Source organism: Brassica rapa, chromosome A05, assembly GCF_000309985.2.
Source record: "Brassica rapa cultivar Chiifu-401-42 chromosome A05, CAAS_Brap_v3.01, whole genome shotgun sequence".
Classification (NCBI taxonomy): Eukaryota; Viridiplantae; Streptophyta; class Magnoliopsida; order Brassicales; family Brassicaceae; genus Brassica; species Brassica rapa.
This window is the reverse complement of record NC_024799.2, coordinates 26,976,166-26,991,063: the sequence shown is the minus strand read 5'-3', so window position 1 is coordinate 26,991,063 and position 14,898 is coordinate 26,976,166. Positions and strand designations below refer to the sequence as shown.

At 36.4% G+C, this 14,898-nt stretch overlaps 3 protein-coding genes and 1 non-coding gene across 5 annotated transcripts; 2 read left to right on the top strand and 2 right to left on the bottom strand.

Annotated features, from left to right (window-relative positions):
* Positions 1–1,117: 1,117 nt before the first annotated feature.
* Positions 1,118–4,437, top strand: LOC103870803. The gene is made up of 5 exons (XM_033292319.1): positions 1,118–1,525; positions 1,717–1,842; positions 2,048–2,106; positions 2,195–3,685; positions 3,764–4,437. The coding sequence occupies exons 2-5, from the start codon at positions 1,719–1,721 to the stop codon at positions 4,361–4,363; spliced, it is 2,274 nt and encodes a 757-aa protein (XP_033148210.1). The 5' UTR covers positions 1,118–1,525; positions 1,717–1,718; the 3' UTR covers positions 4,364–4,437.
* Positions 4,438–4,963: 526 nt separating this feature from the next.
* Positions 4,964–5,035, bottom strand: TRNAP-CGG. The gene has a single exon. It is a non-coding gene; the product is annotated as a tRNA-Pro (tRNA).
* On the top strand, positions 4,964–7,143 carry LOC103870796 (zinc finger matrin-type protein 2). The gene is made up of 10 exons (XM_009148960.3): positions 4,964–5,174; positions 5,265–5,345; positions 5,435–5,459; positions 5,524–5,606; positions 6,088–6,120; positions 6,213–6,291; positions 6,417–6,469; positions 6,550–6,610; positions 6,702–6,784; positions 6,910–7,143. The coding sequence occupies exons 1-10, from the start codon at positions 5,157–5,159 to the stop codon at positions 7,000–7,002; spliced, it is 609 nt and encodes a 202-aa protein (XP_009147208.1). The 5' UTR covers positions 4,964–5,156; the 3' UTR covers positions 7,003–7,143.
* A 277-nt stretch (positions 7,144–7,420) lies between these two features.
* LOC103870795 lies at positions 7,421–14,490 on the bottom strand. Of its 2 annotated transcripts, XM_033292320.1 has the most exons (10): positions 14,374–14,490; positions 14,147–14,232; positions 13,800–13,853; positions 10,862–13,649; positions 10,095–10,741; positions 9,629–9,715; positions 8,814–9,203; positions 8,607–8,719; positions 8,279–8,502; positions 7,421–8,005 (listed from the first exon to the last, which is right to left on the bottom strand). In XM_033292320.1, exons 5-10 carry the CDS (start codon positions 10,149–10,151, stop codon positions 7,614–7,616), a joined length of 1,263 nt encoding a protein of 420 aa, XP_033148211.1. In that variant the 5' UTR covers positions 10,152–10,741; positions 10,862–13,649; positions 13,800–13,853; positions 14,147–14,232; positions 14,374–14,490; the 3' UTR covers positions 7,421–7,613. The 2 variants fall into 2 exon arrangements, with proteins under 2 accessions (XP_033148211.1, XP_009147207.1); XM_009148959.3 differs by having other exon boundaries at positions 10,095–13,649.
* Between the last annotated feature and the right edge of the window lie 408 nt (positions 14,491–14,898).

The following is a 14,898-nucleotide window of genomic DNA, read 5'->3' as shown; positions in this document are numbered from 1 at the left end:
TAGGTTGTTCATTAAGGTCGTTTTAGTATCTGCGGTTTCTACACCGACAAAAATTTAGGAAGATATTACTTTACGTGAATGCTCTTGTCTTTTCTGAAAAGAAAATTGTAAAATGAAGTTTCGACCGTATTATAATACTACTATCGTGGTTTAGAAGGGTGATGATTGCGTTCAGCACTAACAACATTCTTTGGAATATTATTTTGTCTGTAAATCAAAATCAAACTCGACAAAAATATTGAATGCCCTGCGTATGTGATCCGAGTTAAATTCACCTGTTACGACGACAAAAAACAAAAAAGCTTCACCTGTTACATACTGAGATACACAATAAATGTACCAAAACTCTTAATTGGTGGTTTCAACCTGGGTAAAAAAGTACGCGGGTTAAACTTTGTGTGTATATAAATAACAGTCCAAACAGTTTTATCAGCTATTATGTCATTGACTCATTGGTCAGTAGTCAACTTTTATATGCTGTAAGATTCTGCAAACTCATTTTTAGCATTTATAATTCATGTAGTATAACACTAATTCATTTATACCGATAAACATTAAACTCTGTCTCCTTTCCTGGATTGGCTCCTTCCGTTTGAGATTATTTTCGTTGTATAGTAAAAATTTTGTTTTAAAATAAATGTCGTTTTATAGTTTCAATACAAATTTTTTTAATTTTATATTTTTAATATATTTTTTAATTAATTGAAATGTAATTAGATATATTGTTAATAATATTTTTATCCAGTAAATATACAAATTCTTAATCTGTGTGCCAATTGCCAAAGTCTAAAACTACAAATCATCTGAAATGGAGAAAATACTAGTTAACAAAAGAATAACAAGAGGAGTATTACTTTTCTTCGTATCTCCAAAATGAAATACAAACAAGTATCAAAACTCTAATATACTCCTGAATAAATCTTTTTTTACAATAATAACATTTTTTTGACAGCTCAATAATAACATTTCAATACGTATTGTTCCAAGGAAACATTAAAAACTCTCATCCGTAAGCCAAAAAGAAAAAAAAAAATCATCATATCTCTAAAAAAGTCTTGACTTTTAATACAGAAAACAATGTTAACATTAAATATTCCAGAGGTGGAGTGAGAAAGAGGGGAAAATTCAAAGTTAACTCACTCAAAGACGTCACATCAATTCACACACACACTGCATCGTTTTAATTTTTCTTCACAAGCGCTCTCCCCGCTGCTTCTCCTTTACGTCTCTCTCTCCCCCTTCTCTAATCCCAAAATCCCAAATCGACAAATCTTTTCTCTTCTCTTCCTCGCTCTCTTCCCTGTTCTAGCTTCTTCCTCCGACCCATTTCTCAAAAAACCCATCTTCCATTGATTTGTTCGTGATTTTGCCCAATTGCGTTTTTATAGGAGAGAGAGAGAGAGAGATAAAGTTACAGACTTTATTTGATTTTAGGGCTTCATTCTTCATCTAGCTCCGCGACGCTTCTGGGTTTTCGTCTCCGTGCCTACATTACCTCCAGGACGTTTAGAAAATTTCGAATTCGGTACCATTCTGCTCAAATTTTAAATCTTTTTTTTGTTTTGTTTGGTCTTATGAATCATTTGTTTTGTCTGTATTCCTGTTTTTTTTTTATCCTGTTACTGTCTAAAGTTTGGTCCTTTTTTTTGTCCTAATGTCTGAAATGATGCATTCCCTAGTAAGTAAGTAATTTAATTCAATTGGTGTGATGTGTAGAGATGATAGAAACGGAGGCTGTTGAGAGGAAACGATCCAGAGGAGGGTTTTTAACTCTCTTTGATTGGTCTGGTAAATCCCGGAAGAAGCTCCTCTCCTCTACCACCACCACCTCTGGACCCTCCGGTAATAATGTCTCCACAACCAAAAGTCACTCTTTATCAGTTCTTACCAATTGTCTTTTGTTAAGTGTAAAATGGTTGCTACTTTGATGCATAGTCCTATGTATATATATATGTGTGGATGACAATGCACTAAAGTTCTTTATTTAATCTACTTTGGCTTCTTGTTTAGTAGACTCAAAGTCTTGTTTTCTTTTTGTTTGTATCAGAAGCATCAAAGCAAGAGAAACAAAATGCTCAAAACCCCTCAAAGTCATCATCCCCATCTGTAAGCATTCTCAGTTCCCTTTTTTCCTTTTTGGGTCTAGTGAATACAGGAAGCAATAGTCTTTGATCTGATCTTTTTTTTTTAACAGGCTGAGCTTGAGGAGACAGGAAAGAGTGTAACTTACAGTCCAAGAAGGGACTCTAGCTGCTCTACATCCACTGTTACTAGCGATGATAGACAAGGGTCTAGAGCCCCGAGTGTGGTCGCCAGGCTCATGGGTTTGGAGTCTCTACCTATACCAAACTCCCTGGAACAACCTCGGTCTAATCCTGATTTTGATCCGTTCTTCCTCAGCTCCTCACGCAAGGCAAGCACATGGGATGCATACGAGAGTTTGGGCTATGTGAATCTCCGCAGTCACTATGATGGCGTTTCTTGGGATCATTTGGATTCAAGAACGAATAACAACGAGGCTCACCGGTTACCTATTAACCGCTTTCAAACCGAAACGTTGCCTCCAAAGTCTGCTAAACCGATCTCCGTCACTCACAACAGGCTCCTGTCGCCTATCCGGAGTCCTGGTTTTGTTCAGTCCAGGAACCCTGCTCAAGTTATGGAAGCAGCTTCGAGAATGATCGAGCCTAGTCCTCGGATAGCTGCTGCTAAAGCACGTTTTTCATCATCATCTGAGGCTTCTTCATCGATTCCAATGAGGATCAGAGATTTGAGAGAGAAGCTAGAAGCTTCACAGAACAAACAAACTCCACAAATCTCTAATGGTAGCCGCAACAATAATAAGTATTTAAGAGGGAAGAACGAAACATCATCACTCAAGACACAGGAGGCAAATAAGTTATTGGGTAAAACCGGTAGAGTGAAGCCGCCTTCTGTATCTGCTGCACACACAAAGGCTAATAGTATTCACAAGCAAGAGAGCTCAACACCCTCAAGTAGCACCAACAGAGCTCAAAAGGAGAAGATAGTAACCAAGAACCGCATAGTTAAAAAAGATCTTGCTAGCACTAGGAAGACTGTGGCTAAGCAAAATAACCAGAAACAGAACCAACCCGCTCTGATGTCTATTTCAAAACAGAAAAGCAGCAAAGTGATGAACAAAGTTGTAAACAAGGTGTTGGTGGAAAGCGGAACTTCATCTAAGAAGCCTGGTCCTAAAAAGAATCTTCCGTGCAACAAAAAACCGGCAAATGGTGTGCAAGAGCCTGGAGTGATCAGTGAGAAACTGATCAAAAGGGGTGAAAAGTTGAAGAAATGTAACATCAGTGTTGAAGGTGATAGAAAGAAGGACATGGATGTAATCTCGTTCACTTTCTCATCCCCTATCAAGGGCATATCATCCACTAAAAGGACCACCGATCAAGAAAGAGATTCTGCACTTAGTTTGAGTGCAATCAATGGTGATTCTCTAAACATTCTGTTGGAACAAAAGCTTAGAGAGCTAACCTCTAAGATTGAGTCGTCTAGCAGTGGCCTTACACAAGAGGGAGAGTCTTCAGGCTCCATTTCAAAAGATTGGGTGAATGGAACCATATCTTTGCCGTCAGATGATCTTGATAAAGTTTCATCAGAGGGCGAATCTGTTTCTGACTGTACTTCATTCTTCAATAACCGAAAATTTCAGGTTAGTTATGCTCTCTTTGAACAAAGATAGCTCTCTGTTCTTAGTAGCTTCCCACTGATCTTTGAAACTTTGATACAGGCAGAAGAGCAGGAAGTAAACAGCTTTGGGACAGAAGCTGAGGATCTCCAAATCTCAAATTCACACAATGAGATTGAAGAAACAGAACTCTCAGAATCAGTCACTTTAGCAGAAGCTGAAGAAGAAGGCCATCGTGACTGGGAGCTAGAGTACATAACCGAGATCATATCCTCTAACCAACTGATGGTGAAAGAAATCTCCTTGGGGATGGCTACTGATATATTACCTTGGAGCCTCTTCGACGAACTCGAATCCAAGAGAGATCCACGAGGAAACATAGAGAGAAAAACTTTGTTTGAGTTTGTGAACGAGTGCTTAACACTCAAATGCGAGAAGACGTTCATGGGAAGCTGCAGAGGATCGTTTTTGTTTGGAAGGAAAGAGGTTTTAGCTGAGGAAGTGAAGAGAGAGATTGAGAGGTTGAAGAAGATGAGGGAGATGATGATGGTGGATGAGCTGGTTGACAGTGAGATGAGTAGCTTTGAAGGGAGATGGCTTGATTACAAGAGAGAGGCGTACGAAGAAGGGAGTGAGATTGAAGAAGAGATTTTGTCTGATTTAGTTGATGAGTTAGTTAATGATCTTCTCTTGTGTTATTAAGTTATTAACGACCTGGTTGTCTTCTTCTAGAAAGAATTGTTTCTATTAATAGAAATAATATCATTCACTGAACATCTCTCTCAAGTAGCAAATAGTTTTTAAACATCCTTTGTTCAGGTGATGGCTCCTAAACAGAAGTCGTATGAATATGCAGGGGAACTTAGAGACAGCATGAAGTTCTAGTTTATAATGCGAGAGAACACGAAGGCGTCTCTCTGAAAGTGGACTTAAAAAAATATAAAACTTTATGAGACGGACGTCAGTACTCAGTAGAACCGAACTCGGGACCTCTCGCACCCAAATCATACCACTAGTTCAGGTCATGTCGCCTAAAGCACACGACAACAGTCATATGGTGCAGGGGAAGTGAGAAACGGCATGAAGTTCTAGATCATACTGCGAGAACGGGAAGGTGTTTTTGTGAAAGAGGCATGGAGTTCTCGTTCAGACGCCGAAAACGGGAAGGCGTTTCTCTGAAAGTGGACTAAATTTTTGTAAAGGCATTGCCTATGGGAAATTAGAACAGCATGGAGTTCTAGCTCACAATGCGAGAACGGGAAGTCGTCTTTGTGAAAGAGAAAAGATTAAAAAAAACATTAAGGGGTGTTCCGAGAATCGAACTCGGGACCTCTCGCACCCGAAGCGAGAATCATACCACTAGACCAAACACCCTACGTCGGTTACCCAATTACATTAACACAAAAACTAACTTCACCCTTGTGCTGCCTTTCTATATGTTTCTTCATCAATTCGAATCATCACCAGTGCTTCCTCTCATTCATCGTCTTCTCCAATGGCTTCTAGCAACACCGTAAGCTTATGCTTCATCCCCTGCTTAGGATTCTAGGGTAACGATACGATTCTGAGATTGATTTTGTGTGTGTTTGGTTCGATTGTGTAGACTCCAGGGGTTGATAACACGTTCAGAAAGAAGTTCGATACGGAAGAGTATCGAGAACGTGCACGTAAACGCGAAGAGAAGGTTTAGGGTTCTTTCTCCCAAAGTTTAGATTTTTAAATCTCTGATTTGTTCAATTTTATTGAAAAGGGGGTTTTGTTTGTGGATTGCAGGAGGCGGATCGGTCTAAATCTCAGCGTAGGGTTTTACTTCTCTGATTAAAGTTTTAATTTTTTTTTTTGAGATCTGTTGTTTTTGGCAGCTAAAGGTCCTCCTGTGCAAAGAGCTCCTTTGAAGCATAGAGATTATCATGTAGACTTAGAGTCTCGTCTCGGCAAGACCCAGGTCAGTTTCATCTCTCTCTTAGCCCTCTTTTATTGGATTGAGTAGAAGTTTGCAAGCTTAGCTTTTGTTTTACTGTAAGATAGAGTTGTTATGGACGAGAGTCTACTACTTAGCTGAGCTACGTGTCTCTTTTACATGAGGAGTCCCACTCTAAAAGGGTTTTTTGACTTGGAATGTGTTAAACTTGTATTGATCCTTGTTGAGAGTAGCTGGTGTTTTGTTTGGATACAAGTTTGGTAGCTCACTTCTTATATTCCATGGAATACAGATGAAGGTTTGTGAATGATTAGCAACTATCTTGTTTAGTGTTATAGGGATGGCATTGATGTTTGAATTGGTTATTGCAAAAGTGTTTTTTATATATAAATGAGCTGAATCAAAATTAGTTGGTTTGGTTATCAATTTAGTTCTGATTTGGAAAATTTTCTCAACTTTTGAGGGCTTCTCGATATTCTAATGCTCTGGTTGTTTGTATCAACAGGTTGTTACACCGGTAGCGCCTCTAAGTCAGCAGGTAATGGCTGTTTCTAGCTTCATTCTCGCGTACATGAGCTTTAAGCAATCCACGTGGTTATATGCTAATGAATCTTTGTATTCTTCACACAGGCTGGTTATTTCTGTCGCGTTTGTGACTGTGTTGTTAAAGATTCAGCTAACTACTTGGATCACATTAATGGGAAAAAACGTACGTGGTGCCTCTTTACTCAGATTCATTCTTAACTCTGAAGCCACTAAAAATTGTTGGAGGGAATATTCAGTCTGTTTGCGGTTTTGTACTGAAGTAGATGAGTTTGTTTTTGTTTCATACAGATCAAAGAGCGTTGGGAATGTCTATGCGGGTGGAGAGATCATCTCTTGAACAGGTAAACTTTTCTCTCTCGCATGAAATGCTTTCATGAGGTTTCACATATGACATAAAGTGGTGCTTGTTGGAATGCATTAGGTCCAGGAGCGGTTCGAGGTGTTAAAGAAACGGAAAACGCCAGGAACTTTCTCAGAACAAGGTAAGACCTCTGAGAGAAACCTTCTTGTAGTTAAGTAGCCTGCTGCATAGTAGAATTCAGATAACTGATTTTGATCATGAACTTGGAATAGACCTGGACGAACGGATCCGGAAACAGCAAGAAGAAGAGGAGGAACATAAACGGCAGCGGAGGGAGAAAAAGAAAGAGAAGAAGGTAAAGTTTCTACATATTAGATGTCTTCTTGAGCTCCCTTCTTGTTTTTTGTTACTTCTTTGATTGGCTATTATGATTGGCTTTCGGAAATTTGACTTATGGTTTCTCAAAATTTCTGCATTCAGAAAGGGAAGGTGATAGAGGAGGAGCCTGAGATGGACCCTGAGGTTGCAGAGCTGATGGGATTTGGGGGCTTTGGATCTTCCAAAAAATCATGAGGGTCATCATTTGATCATATTGTGTCTCTGATGTTGTAACGTTTTTGTTCCAAAAGCTTGAGACATTGTAATCTAACATCGCATAACGATATCGTTTGTTTCATTGCAACTAAGAAAAACAGTTTGTTTCTTCTAACTCTCTTTTAGAGGCTTTAACAAAACCGTTACGGTTATATATAACATATTTTCTATCGACTACATACTAACATGACTAAAGCCCGTGTGACACACTTGACTTATTGATCAAAAGAGAATTAAAACATCCAACTTGTAAGAATGATAGTCTTAGTTGTATTATTGTGATGTATACATGGAATGTTTAATATTATACATTGAGTTATTTTATTTAATTATTTGGATTGAACATAAAGAGAAATTGTACAAAATTCATCTCCATACTTTTCAGAAAAAAATCATCAGTGTTTGCAAGCACTATAAATTAATGGTCCACAAAGAAAACAATCTCCCAAAATTAGGGCTTAACCATACAGAGTTCTCAAGTTACATACCCCAAGGGGTACTGAAAAATAAAATTTAAGAAGAAAAACATGAGAAATAACTTATAGGGAAGATGAAGCAGAGGAAGAGGAAGCTAAAATCTCTAATAATATCTACGAATCAGGAGGCAGTGAACCATTGATGTTGTTGAAGCACTGATTACAATTACAATATTCTCCGTTAGTCTGAAACTGACGTATGCATTTCTTGTTCTGTATCACTTCTTCTTGAGCTAAGATGTCTTGTAGATACGGTCCACGTAACTTACCTGTGTTACTCGTGTGGCAATCGTCTGGGATCATCGGATTGTTAAAATGTGACCCGCTAATAATGTACCTTCCCATGTTGATATGCTGAGATGATGGATGTGTAACTTGCATCCCAGGTAATTGACTCATAGTTTCATCCTGGTGATCGTCTTGAAAAATTGGGTTCATTTGATTATTCGGGCAGAGCTCAGTTGCCATGTTGAAGTTTACGTTCTCCACTGGCACATGACCAAGTCCTATAAAAATGGCAAATCCTTTAAAAGAATAAATATAAAAATATGACAAAATAACGTAGTGATAAAAAAATTTAAAACATGATTAACTAAAGAGTAAAATGACTAAATTATACCGTATCCTAAATTCTTAATCTAATCCATTCTCAGAATAATAAAATTTAAACCCTAATAACTAAAATCAAACATATAAGTATAATATAAAAACGTTTTTATCTTGTTTTAATGCATATACTAAGATAAAATGATTTGCGTATAAGGTTCAAAGTTAAGTACCTTGAGGATAGAGATGATTGCCGTTGATGCCAAGTGTTGTGCAGTTTCCGTTGGGACACAAGTTGCTGTTACCATTGTTGTTACTGTTTCCATTATCGAAGTAAAGAGATTGTGGTAGAGTTGGGAAATTGACTTTGGCGAGTTTTGACCAGAAGCTAACGGCGGACACAAGCTTCTCCAAGTTCATCTTCAGATCTCCAGGGGAAATCTGAAGTGTATGTCTCCTGTTATATATATATATATATTAAAACATGAGGCTGTAAATAAGTCGATTTCAATATGGTGCTAAAACAAAATAAAAGGGCCAAAGGTATATAGAATATGAAACCTGTATTTAGAAGCAGATTGACCTGGGGTAAAGTCTTGATCCAACTGTTTCCATTGAGTGTGCTTTGCTCGCTGTGGATTAACCTCCAAGAAGAACGTTGGACACTTTCCCAACTGAAAAAAAACATCTCACAGTCATTAGGCTCAAGATTTGAGATAAAATGTGTAAACGATATGATATATATATATAAGAAGTGTTGTATACTACCTCGACTTCTAGTGTTCCTGTTTCATTTTGTGGAGGAAAACTAGCTCTAAAAGACAAGACATCAGACCATTGCATCTCAATCTTTCTCTTAAGTTTTGAATCTTCATCGAGAATCTCCCACATAAGTCTCTTCTTTGCAAAGTAGAATTTGGCAATAAGATCATGAGGGTAGACCGACTTGTGAGTCCATTCACCAATTGTGATCTTGGAGATTTCGAAATTCATAGCCTTTAGTTTTTCAGTAGTTGTAGGAGTTTCATGAGTCGTTAAGGCCTTTGTGTTCTCTGTGGAATAAAGTTGCTTTTGCCTTTCTTCTTGAAATTTGGATTCAATTTTGTTGAAATGTTCCTGAGTTGGTGTGTAAGTCAAGTTTAAAGGTGGATATAGACCCTGAAAAAAAGATAAAACAAAAACAAATTATAGAGAGTAAATCATAAATTTATACAAGCATATTAAAAACTGAGATAAATATGTAAGACAGATATATACCATAAAACATAGTTTCTAAGTTAATGTTAGAATATATGAAAGAAGATAATACATAATTAAAAGAATAAACTGTAAAAAATAATCATCACAAAGATTGAAAGTGGTTTACAAAGAAGTTACATTTACGGATAAATAAATATTTTGTTTCTAACTAAAATAATAATATAATTAAATAAACACAAGATATACAAGAGTAATCTTGTTCAATATTCTATTAAGAGATAACATCGAAACTAGATTTGATAAGTTTGGATGAGTCTCTCTCAATAGGATTTGATAAAGATGACTAAACTACAAACCTCAGTTCATATAGAAAAGTTACATACCTCTTGGACCAGGGTGTCTTCGCATCCCAAACCTCCAAACCAGATCGGTGTTGCTCCATGGAATTCATCAGGGAAATTATTAGCCATCTGTTATAGAAAAGTTAAAGTCTATCAGAAGTTGCAAAAAAATTTGTTGTGAGTGCACATAAAGGCTATATACAAAACCAATAACTTAGATTAGAAAACAAATTTGTAATATTTTAGTAAAAAAATAATATGTAATAATTTGAAACCTAAATCCTGACTGTCCTCCAGATCAGGGAAAAATCATAAAATATATCTGAAAACGCTGCATAGAAGAACAAAGATAGAGTACGAGAGATTTGTCCAAAAAAAAAAAAAAAAAAAAAAAAAAAAAAGATAGAGTACGAGAGACATAGCAGATGATAAAACATGAGGAGACGACAATAATCAAGCAGAAACATATAGTAATAATGCATAGGAAGAGCAAAGTAAGTAGAGATACCTCTGGAGTTATTTGGCTACGGCCACCTTGAGATTCTTCTCCCCATCCATTCATCATCGAATGAGATATCTCAAGAACACGCTTTCTCACAGCGTATTCAGATATGCCTCGCTATATATATATCCATATATATTTTTTCATATATTATATGTATTTTTTTGTCAAGGACATATATCTATACGTATAATATTTATTTTTAACTGAATAAACTGAAACCAAATAGTTTGTTGATAAATAATTCAATATTCCCTAAGTATATTGAAATTTGAAACCAAGAGTTTTATTAAAGTTACCAATAATTTAAATTACAGATATTGCCTTGCTCCGAGGATATATAATACACGTTTTTCTTAATTATCATTATTTTATTTTACAATATTTTGTTAGATTGTATTCCGGGTGTAATTAGGATCCATGAAACAAAGCAAGTTCTCCCATTCCTTCCACGATTTACTAATTAATTTGATATAATAAAAATATTACAATAAGGATTTTGTAAACGCGGACATTAATTAAAATTTATGATCACTAGATTGAAAAGGAAAGCGAAAAACTCCATCATCAGTGTCAGATTGGCACATCTTCTGGCTTATAAGGCACGTCACAACACTCTGATGAGACTTGTTAAGCATCGGCAATGCTATAACCTGGAAATTAAACAACATAAACAGAGCCGAGAGAATGGTAATGCTATCAAAAGCTGGTTCTACCTTTACATGACTAATGAAACTAAGAAAAGTGAACTTTAAGTAAAGATTTCTACAAACCGTTTGATAATCGTCGAGCTTAGAGGCCTTTGAGACAACCCCTGACGACGATTTGGTGTCGGAATCCGACTTAGCTGCCTTGGAATCGGCTGCATAGTCACTTTGACTGGAGCAGAAAGCATGGCAACCCAATTCGAGTGAACTCCGGTTTGATCCGGTAAGCTGACTCAGTGTCTTGAACAGTAGTGGGTTCTTAATCGGGTTTACGTGATGGCCACCGTAAGCGGTTGAAGTGAGGAGCTTCAGCATGACGGGAGAGGATGATCTTGAGTAGTCAAGTTCGGGAATTTAGGGTTAGGGTTGTTTGCCTGAGAGACAAGATACTGTGCGAATGTGTATCTGAGCCTTGGTGTGTCATAAACTAGTGCTAGGCATTCGGATTTTCGGTTCGAATCGGTTCGATTTATTCGGTTTCTGAGTTATTCAGGTTGAAATGTTAGGAACCAGACATTTTTTAGACCGGTTCGATTCGGGTAACCTCATTTCCGGTCAGATTTCTATTTTTTTAAAATCCAAAATGAAACTGTATTATAAATAATTCGGATTCTCGGTTTTTCAGTTCGGTTCGAATTCGGTTTTTGGGTTTCAGACAATACACCCATGAATATCGTAAACCCCACTTCCAAGGTATTAAAAAGGAAATTTGAAAAAATAAGGGAAACCCCAAAAATGGAAAATATAGTGACGACGTCATTTTTTTGTATGTTCATGTTTTTATATTGTCGTCAAACCATACCGGACCGGTTAGAGTTTGGGCCAATTTATCATGGGTTTTATATTGACACTTGTTTTCTATTTTAAATAAAACAGTCTATTATTATCCACGGTTCCTTAAAGCGGGATTCTTAGGAGAATGTAAAAAACAATTTTTTATATTCTCCTAGTAACCCCGTCTTAAAAAATCGTGGATAATGATAGTCTCGTCGTATTTCTTTCGTCTTTGAAACAAATCATTGTCATCATTAGTAGTGATATGAATGGGGGATAAGTATAACAAATAATCAATGAGGATAACAACTAATCATTTGATTTGAGAATAATAAACAAACAAAAATGGGAAAAATTAAGAAGATTATATTAAAGCGTGTCTGACGCAAGGAGGCAAATCTCTCTGTCATTACTCACCTTTTATTGACAAACACCCCACATTTGTATTGCAAATTAGATACTTTTGTTTCTTAATTCGTTTTATTAGTTTAATTTAACAGCTTCAATTACATACATCTGCCGACTAAATTTTTTTCTGTGTTTTGCCCAAATTCGACAAGTCTAACTCTTTTTTTTTTGTAACAAAGTCTAACTCTTTTCCTTAGAATGTTTTCTTGTTTGTTCATGTATAAATTATTTTCTCTATGGTTTTAAATCTATTGTGATATACTTAAGAAAATTTACGAGTACATCATTGCATGGCACGCCGAGAAGACTAGTATTTTTTTTAGTACACACATAAAATGAGCCACATTATTTTACCCATTGATGCTAATGAGCTGGTCGGAGTGGTGAACAAACCAAATGCATGGTCGGTTTCCATTTATGTGTGTCCTCTTTTGTTGTAGCATGATACTAGTAATTTCTTCATATGGACGGATATAAAATATAGTACATTTTAAGAAAAACATTATGTTATGTAGTAGGCATATACACAATTCGTCTTTTTGCTTATAGACCGATTGACAGGTGCAATCCAAAATCTAAATTTCATGTTTTCGAAAAAATCAACTTTTAATCAAGTTATTTTTTTTTCAAAGAAGAGAAAGAATAAAGAACATGTTATATGTTTCACAAAACACCAAATATTGAAAAGAATCAAATTTAAATATAGAGAAACCGTGAGTGAAATTTTTGTGGATGATAAATAGCCACAATACTAAACCTAAGGTGAGGAGGTCGTGAAAGAAAACAACATCACATGCATCTTCTCTTTTTCCAATTCTTTTCCAAATTGTTGTTGTTTCTTTATGTTAAGTTTTGTTTTATAGCTACGTGTTCCTATCTATTGGTTAGAGCATGTGCAATGGTGAGACCAACCCATGAATCCTTAGCATTTTTTTAATAATTTTTTTTTCTTTTTGGTTGTTGTTTGAATAGTTAAGGATTCGAATCAAAATTGCTCGTCCAATGGTGATTCCGAAGATGGAATCCTTAGGAATAATTTTTTTTTTTAATTAAAATTGAAATTTTATTAATTGTATAAGTTTTAAAACTATAAGTTTCATTTAATATGGTTTCTATAAGTGTGATAGAAGTTTAACAATGTCTACGTTTGATACAAGTTTAAAAATGTTTACAAGCCAAATTCAAGCCAAATTCAAGTTTAACATACTAGCCTTAGCCGAAAACAACATAAGAGAAGCATATAAGATAAGAAAAAAGATTACACTTGTGGCAACTTCGAGTTGTAGCAACAAGATTTTACAGTAGTACCAAAAGGAAAGAAAAGAAAACAAGTTCTGATAGAAACGAAACAAACCGAAAGAGATAACTAGCTAGAGAGGAAACAAGTTTGGTAGAGAGGAAGATAAGAACTAAAAACCGGCAATTGATAATAAAACACGGAAAACTGGAAGCTTGCGAGAAAATGATCATAGTTAAATCTATATAGCGGTTAACAAGAACCGGAACCCCCTAACTCATCGGTTACGTACTCTGGAGAGTTAGGATCGCACCCACGAGGAACATCAGGATCATGCAATAGCTTTTTGAGAGCATAGTCGGCAAACACGTGACTAGATGGTCCATCAGCTTTATTGCCATACTCTCGTTGCAGCTCTCCTAGCTCGGGAAATTCCTGACAGAACATCAACATACTAAATCACTAACCAGAAAAGTTTCTCCAAGTAGTGTTAGGCATGATACAGGAACATTTGCGAGGAAGATAAGATGGATTAGAGATGTAATTAGAATATATAAGATGTCTCTATGCGTCATCTGCTCTTACATTAGTTAAAGGATCAAACGTTTTGATATAATCAGCAGCTGACAGTTTGAGAATCTGCAAGAGAGCACGAATACTTAATTAGAATCCACAGGTCGGGACAATTAAGAAAATACGAGAGTATGAGAAAAGTGATTTCATAACAGCTTTAAGAAATCAATTGTTCTAATTAATCAGTGTTTAGAGAGATTCTCAATAAAACATTAAAATAGCATGGACATTGTTTGTTCACAGGACAATTATAAAACACGAATTCATCGAGTACATAACATGCTTAACAAAAACAAGAGCCCCACATTTTGAGTTTACATGGGAAAAAAAAGGCTACAAGAAACAGCTACATCATATACCTCTTTAGCGTTGTTGTAGCTATTCCACTGAAACAGGTGGAGAAGGAAGCTCTCTCATACTTCTCCGCTTGCTCATTACAAGCAGCCTACAAAACGCAATAGACATCGTTATTCTTTCACACGAAAACACATATATGCATAAATCAAATATATATATATATAAAACTAAGCAGACAAACAAATTTGCATTTTCTACATATTAGACGCACGATGAAAAGGCTGCTTACAATTATCATTTCCGATATAAACGGATTTAAAGATGGTTTAACGGAAGAATAACACTGGTGCATGATAGCAAACGCAATCAGACGATCAGTACTCCTCAGTATCATCGGATCCTGCAAAAAAGTTAAACCAAATCCCAATTTCGATAACCGAAAGTAACCAATGAGTGGCCCTAGCAAACTGAACATAAATATAAAGATAAATTCGAACACTCGGTAAAACCCTAGATTCAAAATCAAATCCTTTGCATCCGCCCACCAGAGCTCGCTACTGTCACGAAATCGAGAACAGAGCTCGGTAACGGGAGGGGGACGAGAGCACGTGCCTGTAAGAGGATGGAAAGAGAGGAGCAGACGGGGAAGTAACGAGAGCGGGTGAACTTGGAGTTGAATTCGGCGAGAACGTCTTGGATCGGGCGGAGATCCGACTGGATCCGACAAGTTTGGTAGTACCAGTTTTCCGCCTAATCGTCGAGAGCTTCTTTTTTTTTTCTGTCTCGGTCGAGAATGACCTAATTTTTTTCAACC

Coding starts and splice junctions, on each gene's coding strand:
- LOC103870796 (XM_009148960.3), top strand. Junction 6,292..6,416: donor TCACATTAATGGGAAAAAAC/GTACGTGGTGCC, acceptor TGTTTCATACAG/ATCAAAGAGCGTTGGGAATG. Junction 6,611..6,701: donor AGGAACTTTCTCAGAACAAG/GTAAGACCTCTG, acceptor AACTTGGAATAG/ACCTGGACGAACGGATCCGG.
- LOC103870803 (XM_033292319.1), top strand. CDS start 1,719: ATGATAGAAACGGAGGCTGTTGAGAGGAAACGATCCAGAGGAGGGTTT. Junction 1,843..2,047: donor CACCACCTCTGGACCCTCCG/GTAATAATGTCT, acceptor TGTTTGTATCAG/AAGCATCAAAGCAAGAGAAA. Junction 2,107..2,194: donor CAAAGTCATCATCCCCATCT/GTAAGCATTCTC, acceptor TTTTTTTAACAG/GCTGAGCTTGAGGAGACAGG.
- LOC103870795 (XM_009148959.3), bottom strand. CDS start 10,151: ATGATGAATGGATGGGGAGAAGAATCTCAAGGTGGCCGTAGCCAAATA. Junction 8,503..8,606: donor CAATCTGCTTCTAAATACAG/GTTTCATATTCT, acceptor TATATATAACAG/GAGACATACACTTCAGATTT. Junction 8,006..8,278: donor CAATCATCTCTATCCTCAAG/GTACTTAACTTT, acceptor CCATTTTTATAG/GACTTGGTCATGTGCCAGTG.